We start from the raw sequence: 12038 nt of genomic DNA, 5'->3' as shown, positions 1-12038 counted from the left end.
CATGTTTGCTACAGCTGTATACTTCTGGGCTCAAGACCTCGAAACAATGGAATCAATACCAAAGCATGTGAAAGTTGGGCTTAAGTAAATTTCACACACTGCAGCATTCCTTGCTGATTCTTACATGGATGCTATTCAAGCACAATCACAGGCTATGGCAGCTAATGTGGTAGCCAGGAGAAACAGCTGGCTGCGTAGCTGGCATATCGATCTGGGACCTCAGGCCACATTAACCAGTTCCCCTTCACAGAGGCTACCCTATGTGGGGAGCCTCTTAAAATAATACTGGTCAGGGGAAAGGACTAGAAGAAGTCCTTACCATCAACCAAGAAGTAGGAGAAGACAGGAACCCAGTCCAGCTTCTGTTCTTTCATGTCCTCAGGCAGACAGTGAGACTTTTCCAGTCCCAGGGCCAAGTGGAATCGGGGCCGCGAGAACTACAGAAAAACACCACAGTCCTCTAATGCTTCTTCATTCTCCAACAAGGGGGCCAAGAAGCAACAGTCTTCCTGATGCCAGGCTGATCGGGTCTCAGAGGCACATAAGAGACAGGCTTCTCCAGTTCACCTCCAGGTGGAGCAGGACTACCTTGGATGCGTGGTCCTTGGAGTAGGGGTGTACTGAGCCCACCTACCTGGGTCCGCTGGGGGGTCCACAGGGAGGGAGGCGATCTGCCCCCCCCCAGTATCCTCCCCAGCCAGCTCCGCTCTGTGGCAAGTCCACTGAGCTGCTGGCCAGGGCTGGCCGCTGCCAGACTTCCGGTTGCAGCTGGTCTACGAATGCAAATGGCGTGCCTCCTTTTGGCTGTGATAGGCTACGTAAAGATTTAGGGTGCCAGCCTGCCAGGTAGGATCCGGCCGGGTTGGACTTCACGGGGTGGCGGGGTGGGGTGGTCCGTTCTGCCACAGACTCTGGGTGGGGGGTGGATTCTAAGAATACGGCCTCATTGGAGTCCATGGCGCAATTCTCCGCCATCCCTACCTTGGAGTTCACTCACCTACCCAGAAGCAGATGCTGGGCAACCCCAAAATAAAAATAAACCCCCCCCAGTAAAATATTGCATGTCAGTTGTATGGCTTGTTTGAGTATGCAATATTCAAGTGATGTTGCTTGAACATGCAGTATTTTGGGGGATCCTCAGGGCCAGAAAAAAACCATTTTAGTACCCAAGAAAAATGGAGATGTAAGATCAATCCTGGACCCCAAATGGCTGAACATACTCACCCAGTAGAGGATGTTCAGGATGGAAACTCCATCATCACAGCTTTGGAAAAGTGTGACTTCTTGATATCCATAGACCTCTCAAAGGCGTACCTGCATGTGCCAATCAGAGACAGCCATCGGAAGTTCCTGCAATATGCATACCATTGGAAACACTTCCTTACCATGCCCTTCAAACTCACCTCAGCACCACAGGGGCTTATGAAAATGCTGGCACCACTGGTGGTCTACCTTAGACAACAGGGAATGTATGTTTACCCCTGTCTGGATGATAAACCAGGACGGAAGGGCTGCAAATGTACAGAACACCCTGGGGTGTCTCAGGGTGCATGGTTGCATTGTAAATGTGCAGAAGATTTCTGTGGAAGCAACCTAGAAGCTGGAATGCTTGGGGGTGATCCTGGACACGACCGAGAACAAGATGTACCTCATGGGGGAATGCAAGTGCAAACTCCTACACTTAGTGGAGGAGGTGACACAGGAGAAACAGATGGAACTGAGGTCCTTTGCACAGCTGCAAGGCCTCCTGGTTTCATGTCAGGAGATGGCTTCTTCGGCACGATTCTGCTCCTGACCATTCCAATATCCTTTGCCTCCTGTCCAGTTACAGATTGCTCAACACAAGCACGCACTGATCCAAGTTGGCTACATTTTGGTTGGACCCAATCTGGTTAGCCAGAGGAGTGTCACTGGCATATCCCAAATAGGTCACCATTACAACAGACACTAGTCTCTTCGGGTGGGAGGCACACATGGAGTCCAAGGTGATCTGGGGACCTGGTCAAAAATAAAGTCAAAGAAGAGTATCAACCTGCTGGAACTTTAGGCCATCAAGTTGGTGCCAATGGCCTTAGGGGGCTGCATAAATTATTAAAGACAGATGTGTCAGCAAAGGCCTTCATAAACAAACAAGGGGGCACAAAATCTCATACTTTACACAAGGAAGCTGTGGAAATCTTGACATGAGCAGAGGAAGATCTGGCCTCGCAGAAAGCCGAATACCTGGTGGAGAAATCGAATAAGGTAGCCAAGTGGCTCGGCTGAACGACAAATGAAGAAATGGAGTGAGTGCTTCACCTGCAAGTTTTTCAGTAGGTAGCTGCTTTGGAACCCCAAAGATAGACATATTCACAGCTCCTCAAAATGCAGAGTTGCCGTTGCTCATGATACAGGGCCCATGTCCAGAAGCCGTGAGACACAATGCTTTTGATGCTCAAGGCCTCAGGGCCTGTGATATGCTTTTCTGCCATTGCCTCTCCTAATGAAGGTTCTCCGGAGGATCAAGGGCCTACAGGGAGAAGTAGTTCTAGTGGCTCCATTATGGCCACACATTCCGTAGTTTCTGGACCTCGTCAACATGTCAGTAGAGAAGTGCTGGAGATTCCCAGACTGGGAGGATCTACTGCAGGAACCCATATATCATCCATAGTCTTACATATTCCACCTGACAGCCTGGAGGCTGAACAGCAATGGCTTAGGGACCTAGGCTATTCAAACGGGTTCCTTAAGACCTTATTAGTCTCCCACAGATTATCCATTAACAAGGTGTATTCCAGAACTTGGAAGGCTTTCCTATCTTAGTGTTGCAAGGAAAATAGGGGTCCTGTCAATTGGCAGGTACAGGGTGTTCTGGATTTTCTGCAGGCTGAGCTGGCCAAGGGATTGAGCAGTAATATCCTGAAAAGACAAGCTGCGGTCATTAGCAGCATCCTAAGTTGCAGAGGTGGGTCTGGGCCCTCAGCCCATCCACATGTACGCAGGGTTCTAGAAGGGGTGGCACTTCAGACTCCCCCTACACTCCATCGGTTTCCCTCATGGAACCTTAACTGGGTTCTTATGGCTCTTATAGGCCCTGCCTTCAAGCTTATGGGAAAGGTGTTTCTGAACATTCTAACTTAAAAAAAGGTAAAATCTGAATTTGAAGACTTCTTTGTGAACCTAGTCCTCCAGAGGTTCTCCCCCCACCCCAATTTTGATGCATCCTGGCAATCTGCTTCAAATTCAGTCTTCAAATTCAGATTTCAGCTTGCACATTTTGGCAGGGTTTCTCCTTCTCATGATTAGCACAAGGAAAAAATAAAAAAGGAAATGCCTTTATTGAAGGAAATAAGCAGTTAAGAACTAGAACATAAAAAGACCTCTAGCAAAAGAGTATATAGATGTCTACTACAAAAACAGAATAAATATAATATTTCAGAATTAAATAAAATAGCAAATTCATTACAATACTGTAACTAAAACTATTTTGACTTTGACAACAAAAACTCTAAATTATTGGTCCAAAACATTAAAAAGAAACAATCCCAGAGTAAAATTAGTTGTATAAAAAGTAGTTCAGGTTATACATTGTATAATGTAAAAGAGATATCCCAAGAATTTGAGAACTTCTTCACTAAATTGTATTCCTTAAATCATCCAAACTTGGAAAAAATAAATGAATATCTAGAAAGGACAGAATTGAAAAAACTAAGTGAAGAGCATCAATCATTCATTCATCAAAAAATAACAACAGAAGAAGTAGAAAACATAATAAATACATTGAAATACTATTAGGCTCCAGGGTTGGCTGGTCTACCCAGGGAATTCTATAAAAATGATTGAAATTCTCACACCACAATTAGACATTTAATATCTTAATTGGAGGTACCATCTCTTCTTCATGGCAAGACTCAAAAATAACACTGATCTCTAAACCAGATAAAGATATAGAATCAGTAGATTCATATTGACCTATAACTTTAACCAATCAAGACTGCAAACTATTTACATCACCCTTAGCTGAAAGACTAAGCAAGAGAACTCTTATATGTACCTAAACTAGACTGGGTTTATTAAAGATCAGAACATAGCAGACACCATGACTATTATCTGCATATTATATTGAACCACTAGTAGAAGCCATTAAAATAAGGAAGCTCTTGGAATACATAAAATGAAATAGATCATAAAATTAACTTATTTAAGAGAAGATGCAATTTTAACCCACACAAAACTGAAATTATCTATCTTAGCCATTGAAGAATTTAATGAATTTGGGGAGGTTGCAGGATTTTTTTTTTAAATCAGAACTCCTAGTTTTTAATTTATCTAAAGAAATAAAACTAGACATTAATAACTACACAGGAATTAAAATATGTAAAAATATGTTTTAAATATCTAGGCATTTAAAATATCAACCAATGTTGTGAATTTACTAAAACTCAGGTTTACTCTACTAATTAAAAACAGTAAGGGAGCAATCCTATGTCCCCTAGACAGCGTCAGGGGGACATAAGATGTTTTGGTTTCCTGGCTCTGATCTCAGAGACAGAGCTCTGAGCTTGTAGCCAAGGAACCGTGCTCCCCCCCCCCCCGCTCCCATAGCCAGCGTGGAGAGAACCATGCTGGCTGCCTCTCTGTGCTCATAAAAAAGAGCATGGAGACAGGGAGAAGGAGTATTCACGGGGGAGGGGAGGACACCAGGGTGGCTGTCCTGCAATCTTTCCTATGGCTGTCCCAGCCTCCTTCCCTCCCCTTCCCTGAAGCCTCTGCTAGATGGGCGAAATCACCCATCTAGCTGAAATCTTTGCATAAGATACTCATAAGACTCCAAATTCAGGGACTTACGAGTACCCAGGATGTAACTCATAGGATTGCACCCTAAATTAACTCTGAGAAATTGGGCCAAACTATATCTATTGTGGCTAGGAAGAGTGGCAACTCTAAAAATTATTCTATTGCAAACAAAATTGTACCTCTTTCAAGTTCTCCCCATCCCACTTCTGGATGACAGATTAAAAGTTTGGCAGAAAATATTAAACCAATCTGTATCTAATAGTAAGAAACCTAGAATTACCTAAACTTCTCAGTATAAACTATCTGCTAATGGGGATATAGGCTTGCCAAATTTAAGAATCTATTATGAAACATATCAGCTTAAATAATTAATTAGTTTGATTCACAAAAACAATCAAAATTCATGGGTGTTTTTGGAGGAAGACGACCAGAATAAAACTCAGATCCAAGGCCTTCCATTCTTAATACAAAGCATACAAGTGTATAAATGTATACGAAATCCTTTCCTGAACCTTCCTCTGAAAATTTGAAAAAAAAGGAATAAAAAGCTAATTCCCTTGGTGTATCTACTTACTCCCTTTTTAGCTCACCCATTATTGGCAATACAGACAAAGCAACAATTTAATGCCTGGAAAGCCTGTAAACTATACAGCTTGAGAGATCTCTATAACACCATGTGACCAAAAATTGGTCCACAATTAGGTAAACAATTAGGTAATGTATGCTATTCTTGGAACGAACTACACCAAATTCTACACCTCTAGTGTTACAGTAGAGGCTCAAACTATTAGAATTTGGATAACCCAATTTGGAAGGTTAATAAAGTGGAATCTGACACCAAGGGATTTACTTCACAGATATATAAGTTATTAATTGCAGAAACTATGGGAACCTCTCCTGGAATTAAAACTAGCCAGGAGGGAGATCTTCAAGAAAAAATAGATGGTATGGTATAGAACTCTGTATGGTCCAAAAAATCTTTAAGATCAACCTCCACTAAAATCTGAGAAAATCTTTAAAAGTGATCTATAGATGTCTTTAACACTTACATTATTGAGTAAAATTTATACTTCTGTAAGCCCTAGGTGCTGGCGTAACTGTACAGATGTTGGATCATTCTATCATCTATAGTGGAAATGTAACCTTGTTCAGAAATTTTGGCAAACTGTCATTGAAGGTGTTAAAGGATTATAAAATTCCAATTACAGCTGGACATCAAATTAGCCTTGCTTTCCTTGTTTTTTTGGGGAAAACAAAAGTACTCCATATAAAGAAGCAATCCTTTTCATGATGGTTGCTGTTCAACAAGTTATTGCAGCTAACTTGAAGAGTGACAGACTACTAAACTTAGACCTTTAGTATGGGCGTCTGTGGAAAATAATTTTAGCTGAAAGACTCACTAACGAAATTAGAGTACATATGAGACCACAGGACATGGACACTTTGTATCAGTTCTTGGTTCTGATTCCTAGGCTGGATCTACACTTACCACCTTTTTTCGCTTCCAACGAGGCCTTTCAGACTACGCAGCCTCGAATTGGAACCGGAATTTCCCACTTCCGTGCTCCCGCTTTCAATACCCTAATATCCCAGTATTTCTCTTTAATGTGCTCTGATTTTCTACCTTCGCTACCGTATCCGGTCGTAGTCCCCTCCCCCACCTGTCCATATACGGCGGTGTTTGTGTTTCCCTCCTGTCCAATCACAGCTCTCGATGGCCCCATGTCTTCTTCCGGCTACTGATCGCATAGATTCCTCAGCAGCCCGTGTTTCCTCAGCAACAAGCAAAGGGCTGGATGTGCGCGCGCTTGTCTGATCTCGGAAGCTAAGCGGGGTCGGCCCCAGTCAGTAGTTGGATGGGTGATGGCCTGGGAATCAGGCTTCCTGCACTGAGCAGGGGGTTGTTCTATCCCTTCAAATGAGACTAAGTTTTACCCTCTCCTATCCGCCGCTCTGGATTTTTTAAAAAAATTATGGCATTATCCTTGAAGAATCGGGGCTTCTCCGCGATGTCTTTTTTTCTAATTCAGGAATGATCTTCGAAGTTCGAATCTTCGAAGATCATGGCTGAATTAGAAAAAAAAACATTGCGGAGAAGCCCCAATTCTTCGAGGATAACACCTTAATTAAAAAAAAAAAACATCCGGAGCGGGGGATAGGAGGGGGTACTTAGTCTCATTTGAAGGGATAGAACAATCCCCTGCTCACTGCAGGAAGCCTGACTCCCAGGAGGTCGCCCATCCAACTACTGACCGGGGCCGACCCCGATTAGAATCCGAGATCAGACAAGTGCGTGCAGGAAAACAGCACAGCGCTCGAGTGTGAACCAAGCTTGCGCATTCGATGAAGCACTGCAGTGGCGAAAATGGGTGAGAATAATAACGTTTTAATGCGAGAGCGTTTAACCCGACGGGACACCGAATTCATTGCGATGGCAGGCACAATGTAGATCGGCCCCTAGATTATGTAAGAAATGAAACCAGCCCCAAAGGTAAGTCTTTCTGAGAGTTGCTGAGGCTTGGGCACTGGCAAGTTTCCAGGAAGTTCCATACTGTGGGGATGGGGGGCAGGGAGCTAACTAAAATACCTGTCTGACTCTTGTATCTCGACATCATGCGAAGGTGTTTGTGTAAGAGCCTACTCATTTTTGTTGCTATCTTATTCCACTTTCCCCATTCATTTCACTTGGGCCTATATAGGACACATTCCAAGTTTCATACTATGTTGTACATGTATAAAGAGCCTCAGTAGTTAGTTTGGTTGGTTTAGGTATCATTAAAAAGCAACATTTTGGCAATTGGGTGGTATAGAAATGTAATAAATGAAATGAAATAAATTTGTTCAATATTTGTTATCTGCTTCTTTATTTCAGTCTACTGTGCTAGAGTTTGGCTGGAGAAATGCATTTCAAGACCTGACTTCTTCAGTAGCATACTATATAACAATTGCAGTTGAAGATTTTTCCAGTAAAATTCTTCAGTATGAGCAGAACGAACAGACTTCATCTACCTGCTATGTGATGCATCTTGTAAACGTACAGCACATGAAGGAGTCCTGGGGTGCAGTCTGTGAGGAAGAGCAACCAAAACAGATTTCAAAGGCATGTATGAAAAGATCTGAAATGTTGGGGGGTTACAGAAAGTCAGATTTGTCTGCCATTCTTTAAAGTACTTGTGGTTCCAATAATACCCTAGAGCTAAACACATAGAATTAATAATTGTGATAGATTATTTAATAGTGCTTTAAAGACTTTGGCTTATTAAAAAAGAAAACAAACTTAAAATTTACCAGGTTTTTTTTTCCAACTTGCAGTAAACAGCTCTAATTTATCTCCTACAAAGGAAGACCTATGATATTTGGAAGGGGTGGAAGAGACAGCTTCTCAAACATTGGCAAGCCACGTTAGTGGTTCACCAGGGAAAGTCTGATGAATTTTTGCTAATGAGATAGAATGGCATATGCCACTGGAAAAAACACTAGAAAAAAACACATGGGGTAGAAGGCGTTCTTCAGATCTGAAACTATAATGGGAGATAAATTGGAGGCTGGGCATGGAAGACTGGGGACTGTTAATGGAACAGCCAAATTAAAAACAACTCCATCCAGAGTAAAGAGTCTTCTGTCTACTTCAGTTCCCTCCACACTTTGAGCCAGTTTATATATGCAGCAGAATAAAATGGCAAAGCTTGTCCTGGACTGTATCACCTGTGCTAATCTTGACTCATCTAAAAAAATTCACCTCCCCAAACATACCAAGTTGTCAAGGAGAAGAGTTCAGCCTAGACATCTCCCTGATGTAGTATTTTTCTATAGTCAGTGAGATTTTTCTTGTGGGAGAGTATTCTAGAACCTGATGTCCAGAAAAAAGTGTTAGCACTCATTTTGCTGTATATAAAAACTGGCCCTGTGTAAAACCTCACTCTGTATGAAAATTCTGTGAAGTATGTCAGAACGGGAGGATTTGGAGTGAAATGCAGAAATAGGAGTGCTTAACCCCATCACTACTATATTTCTCCCTACCCAGGATTCCAGATGCATGTTTTCCAGGGTATACAATATGATAATTTTGTTTTTATACATAATTAAGGCAAAAGTGAAAGCTAACACTACTTACAATCCAGTACTTGACCACACACCAGTATGTGTCTAATCCACATACTAGAGTTTGCTGAAGCAGATTATGAGAATGCTCTACATTCATTTGGTGGAAGAGAGAGCAAGATACACAGGACTCACTTGTGACCATTCTATGAAATTCTCAGGGAAATCTGTCAGGGAAAGGAACAAGAGAACAAGGGAGGCAAGCAGGCAGGCCGGCAAAAAAAGACAGCCTCAGGGCTTGCTCCAGCCTGACTGTCTCCTCTCCCACAGGACCAACTGACACCAACTGCCTGGTGCAAAGGAAAAAAGAGTGAGGGAGGCAGGCAGGCAAACAAAGAAATCAGGGCCTGCACCAGGTGGTTGTTAAGGTTAGTATTTGGGGTTTCCAAGCGTGTAGTTCTTGATGTATTAGTTGCATTTTATAAGTGCTGTAAGCTGCTTTGAAGACTGTAGTCCAAATGCAGAATATAAATCTACTGAATCAGTGAGTGGGAGTTTCATATAATATGCTTGGACTGGGGGGGCGGGTATGGGGGATTTTCTCTCTAGCGCTGCCACCACATATGGGGAAACTACTCCTTCATTGGGCAATCTCACCTATGGAGTTTCTTATTTTTACCAAATGATTATACTTCAGGGCCCAAGGAACTCTGTGCCAGTAATAATCCAGAGTTCCACAAGCTGCCCCTTTTCTACTGCCACCAGTTTTCTTAGAATACTTTAAAACAGGGTGTTGGTTCCTCCCAAGCTGTCTTCCATATCAGAGAGCCTGAGTAGCCCTGGTGACAATCCCCCTCATTGAAGGTACTGCTGCTGAATGCCAAGTCAGTGAATGGGAAAACAACAGCCATTGAGGACTTGATCCTGGATGAGTGTGCCAACCTGGCCTGTACCATAAAGACCTGGTTGGATGAGAAAGGGGGAGTAAATCTCTCTCAGTTTTGCCAACTTGTGTTCTCCATGTTGCAGCAGGCAAGACCTGCAGGGTGGGGAGGTGGAGTCACAGTAGTCTTTCATTATTCTATCCCCTTATCTAGGTGCCCCATCCTGCAGTCTTCCAGTTTCGAGTATGTGTATCTGAAGGTGGGTGTTTGGTGTACTGCCTGCCCCACTGCTCAACAGTCTTCCTTCCTGAGTTAGCTGAGGTGGTCTTGGGGTTAGTGCTGGAGTCTCCGCAGCCTATTGTGCTGGGGGACTTCATCATACATGTTGAGGCCACCTTGTCGGAAGTGGCTCAAGAATTAATGGCCTCCATAGCAACCATGGGTCTGTCCCAATTAGTATCTGGTTGTGATCTGGAGGTTGAGGAACTTTCTATAGTTCACTTGTCATGGTGAGGTTAAGACTTGCTGGAACTAGAAGACTTTCCAGGGATGAGGGGCCGATTAAGATGGTCCATCCCAGAAAATGGATGGATCTGAATGGTTTTCTGATGGCTCTTGGGGATTTTCCTGTCACTTCGGCAGGTGATTTTGTCGAAGCCCTCACTTATCTCTGGAATGGAGAAATGGCCCGGGCAGTTGACATGATCACTCCTAAGCATCCTCTCCCATGGAGTGGAAGCAATCGAGCCCCCTGGTTTTCCAGGGCACTGCAGGTGATGAAACAAGTGGAACGTCAACTAGAGCAATGTTGATGGAAAACTTGGAACATGTCCAATCAAATACAGGCTAGAGGTCATTTGAAAGCCTATTCCATGGCAATCAGTGTGATGAAGAAATTGTACTTCTCTGCCACCATTGTATCTGGTCAGAGTCACTCAGTGAAGCTTTTTCGGGTGGTCAGAAGCCAGTTAAACTCTGGAACACAAGGAGAAGAGACGACCACTTGATAGCCTGCAATGACCAATTAGTGTGACACTTTGCAGATAAAATCAATCGTATCTGTGTTGACTTTTATGCCATAGTTGATACAGGTCTGGTGGATGTAACTTTGGCTCCTGCATATCCTGTTACAATGAATACTTTTAAATTTGTACAGCCCCAGGATGTGTACAGAATCCTTGGATTGGTGAGGTCTGCCACTTGTGTCCTGGACCTTTGCCCTTCCTGGCTTATAAAAGCAGCTAGGGGAAGGAGTGGCTGAGTGGGTATGGGTAGTGGTGAACATCTCTTTACAGCAAGGTGTGATTCTGTCTTGCCTAAAGTAGGCAGTGGTAAGACCTTTGTTAAAAAAAAACCCTTCCCTGAACCCCACTGAACTGGATTATTTCTAGCCAATCTCTAATATTCTATTATTAGGTGATAGAGAGTGTGGTGGCATCTCAGTTCCAGGGATTTCTGGATGGGATGGATTATCTAGATCCATTTCAGTCTGGCTACAGGCCTGATTATGCTTTGATTGCCTTGATGTACCATCTATGCTGGGAACTGGACAGGGGGAGTGTGTCCCTGTTTCTTCTGCTGGACCTTCGGCAGGTTTCAATACCATTAACCATGGTATCCTTCTGAGGCATCTATCTGAGGTGGGACTGGGAGGCACCCTTATATGATGGCTCTGGTCTTTCTTGGAGGGGCGATCTCAGAAGGTGATGCTGAGGGGATTCCTTTTCAACACTGGCGCCATTGGCCTGTGGTCTCCTTCAGGGTTCCATATTATCTCCCATGCTATTTAATGCTATTTAACATATACATGAAACCACTGGGAGAGATTGTCCAGAGTTTGGGGGTTTGGTGACAACAGATGACATCTAATTCTGTCTCTCCTTTCCATCTAAATCCAAGGAAGGTGTTCTGGTTGTAAATCAGTGCCTGATGTCTGTAATGGACATGGATTGGAGTAAACAAATGGAAGCTAATCCAGACAAGACAGAGGTGTTTTTTGTCAGTTGAAAGGTAGATCAGGAAATAGGGATTCAACCTGTGCTGGGTGGTGTTACATTCCCCATGAAGACTCAGGCTCACAGTTTGGGTGTACCCCTAAACTCAGCCCTGAACCTGGGTGCCCAGGCCTTGGTGATGGCTAGGAGTTCATTTGCACAGCTGAGGCTAGTGCAGTAACTGCACCCATTCCTAGAGATGTAGGATCTGGCCATGGTTACGCATGCCGTAGTTACATCCTGTTTGGACTACTCTAACATGCTCTACGTAGGGCTGCCTTCAAAAACTGTTCAGAAATTTTAGCTGGTCCAAAATGCTGCAGCCAGACTGTCGACTGGAGCT

General features: G+C 43.5%; 1 protein-coding gene across 13 annotated transcripts in view; it reads left to right on the top strand.

Moving 5' to 3' along the window:
* KIAA0825 (KIAA0825 ortholog) overlaps positions 1 to 12038 on the top strand; it is a 377294-nt gene that overhangs the window by 91468 nt on the left and 273788 nt on the right. For all 13 annotated transcript variants that reach the window (XM_084833758.1, XM_084833751.1, XM_084833749.1 and 10 more), the window contains one exon: positions 7649 to 7876. In XM_084833758.1, the coding sequence (XP_084689884.1) occupies positions 7649 to 7876 (228 nt within the window). The remainder of the gene's footprint in view (positions 1 to 7648; positions 7877 to 12038) is intronic.

This window comes from Heloderma suspectum, chromosome 2, assembly GCF_057233095.1.
Source record: "Heloderma suspectum isolate Gila_16-S chromosome 2, 16-S_ref, whole genome shotgun sequence".
Lineage (NCBI taxonomy): Eukaryota > Metazoa > Chordata > Lepidosauria > Squamata > Helodermatidae > Heloderma > Heloderma suspectum.
Note: the sequence above shows the minus strand (reverse complement) of the source record. Positions and strands in the feature narration are given on the sequence as shown.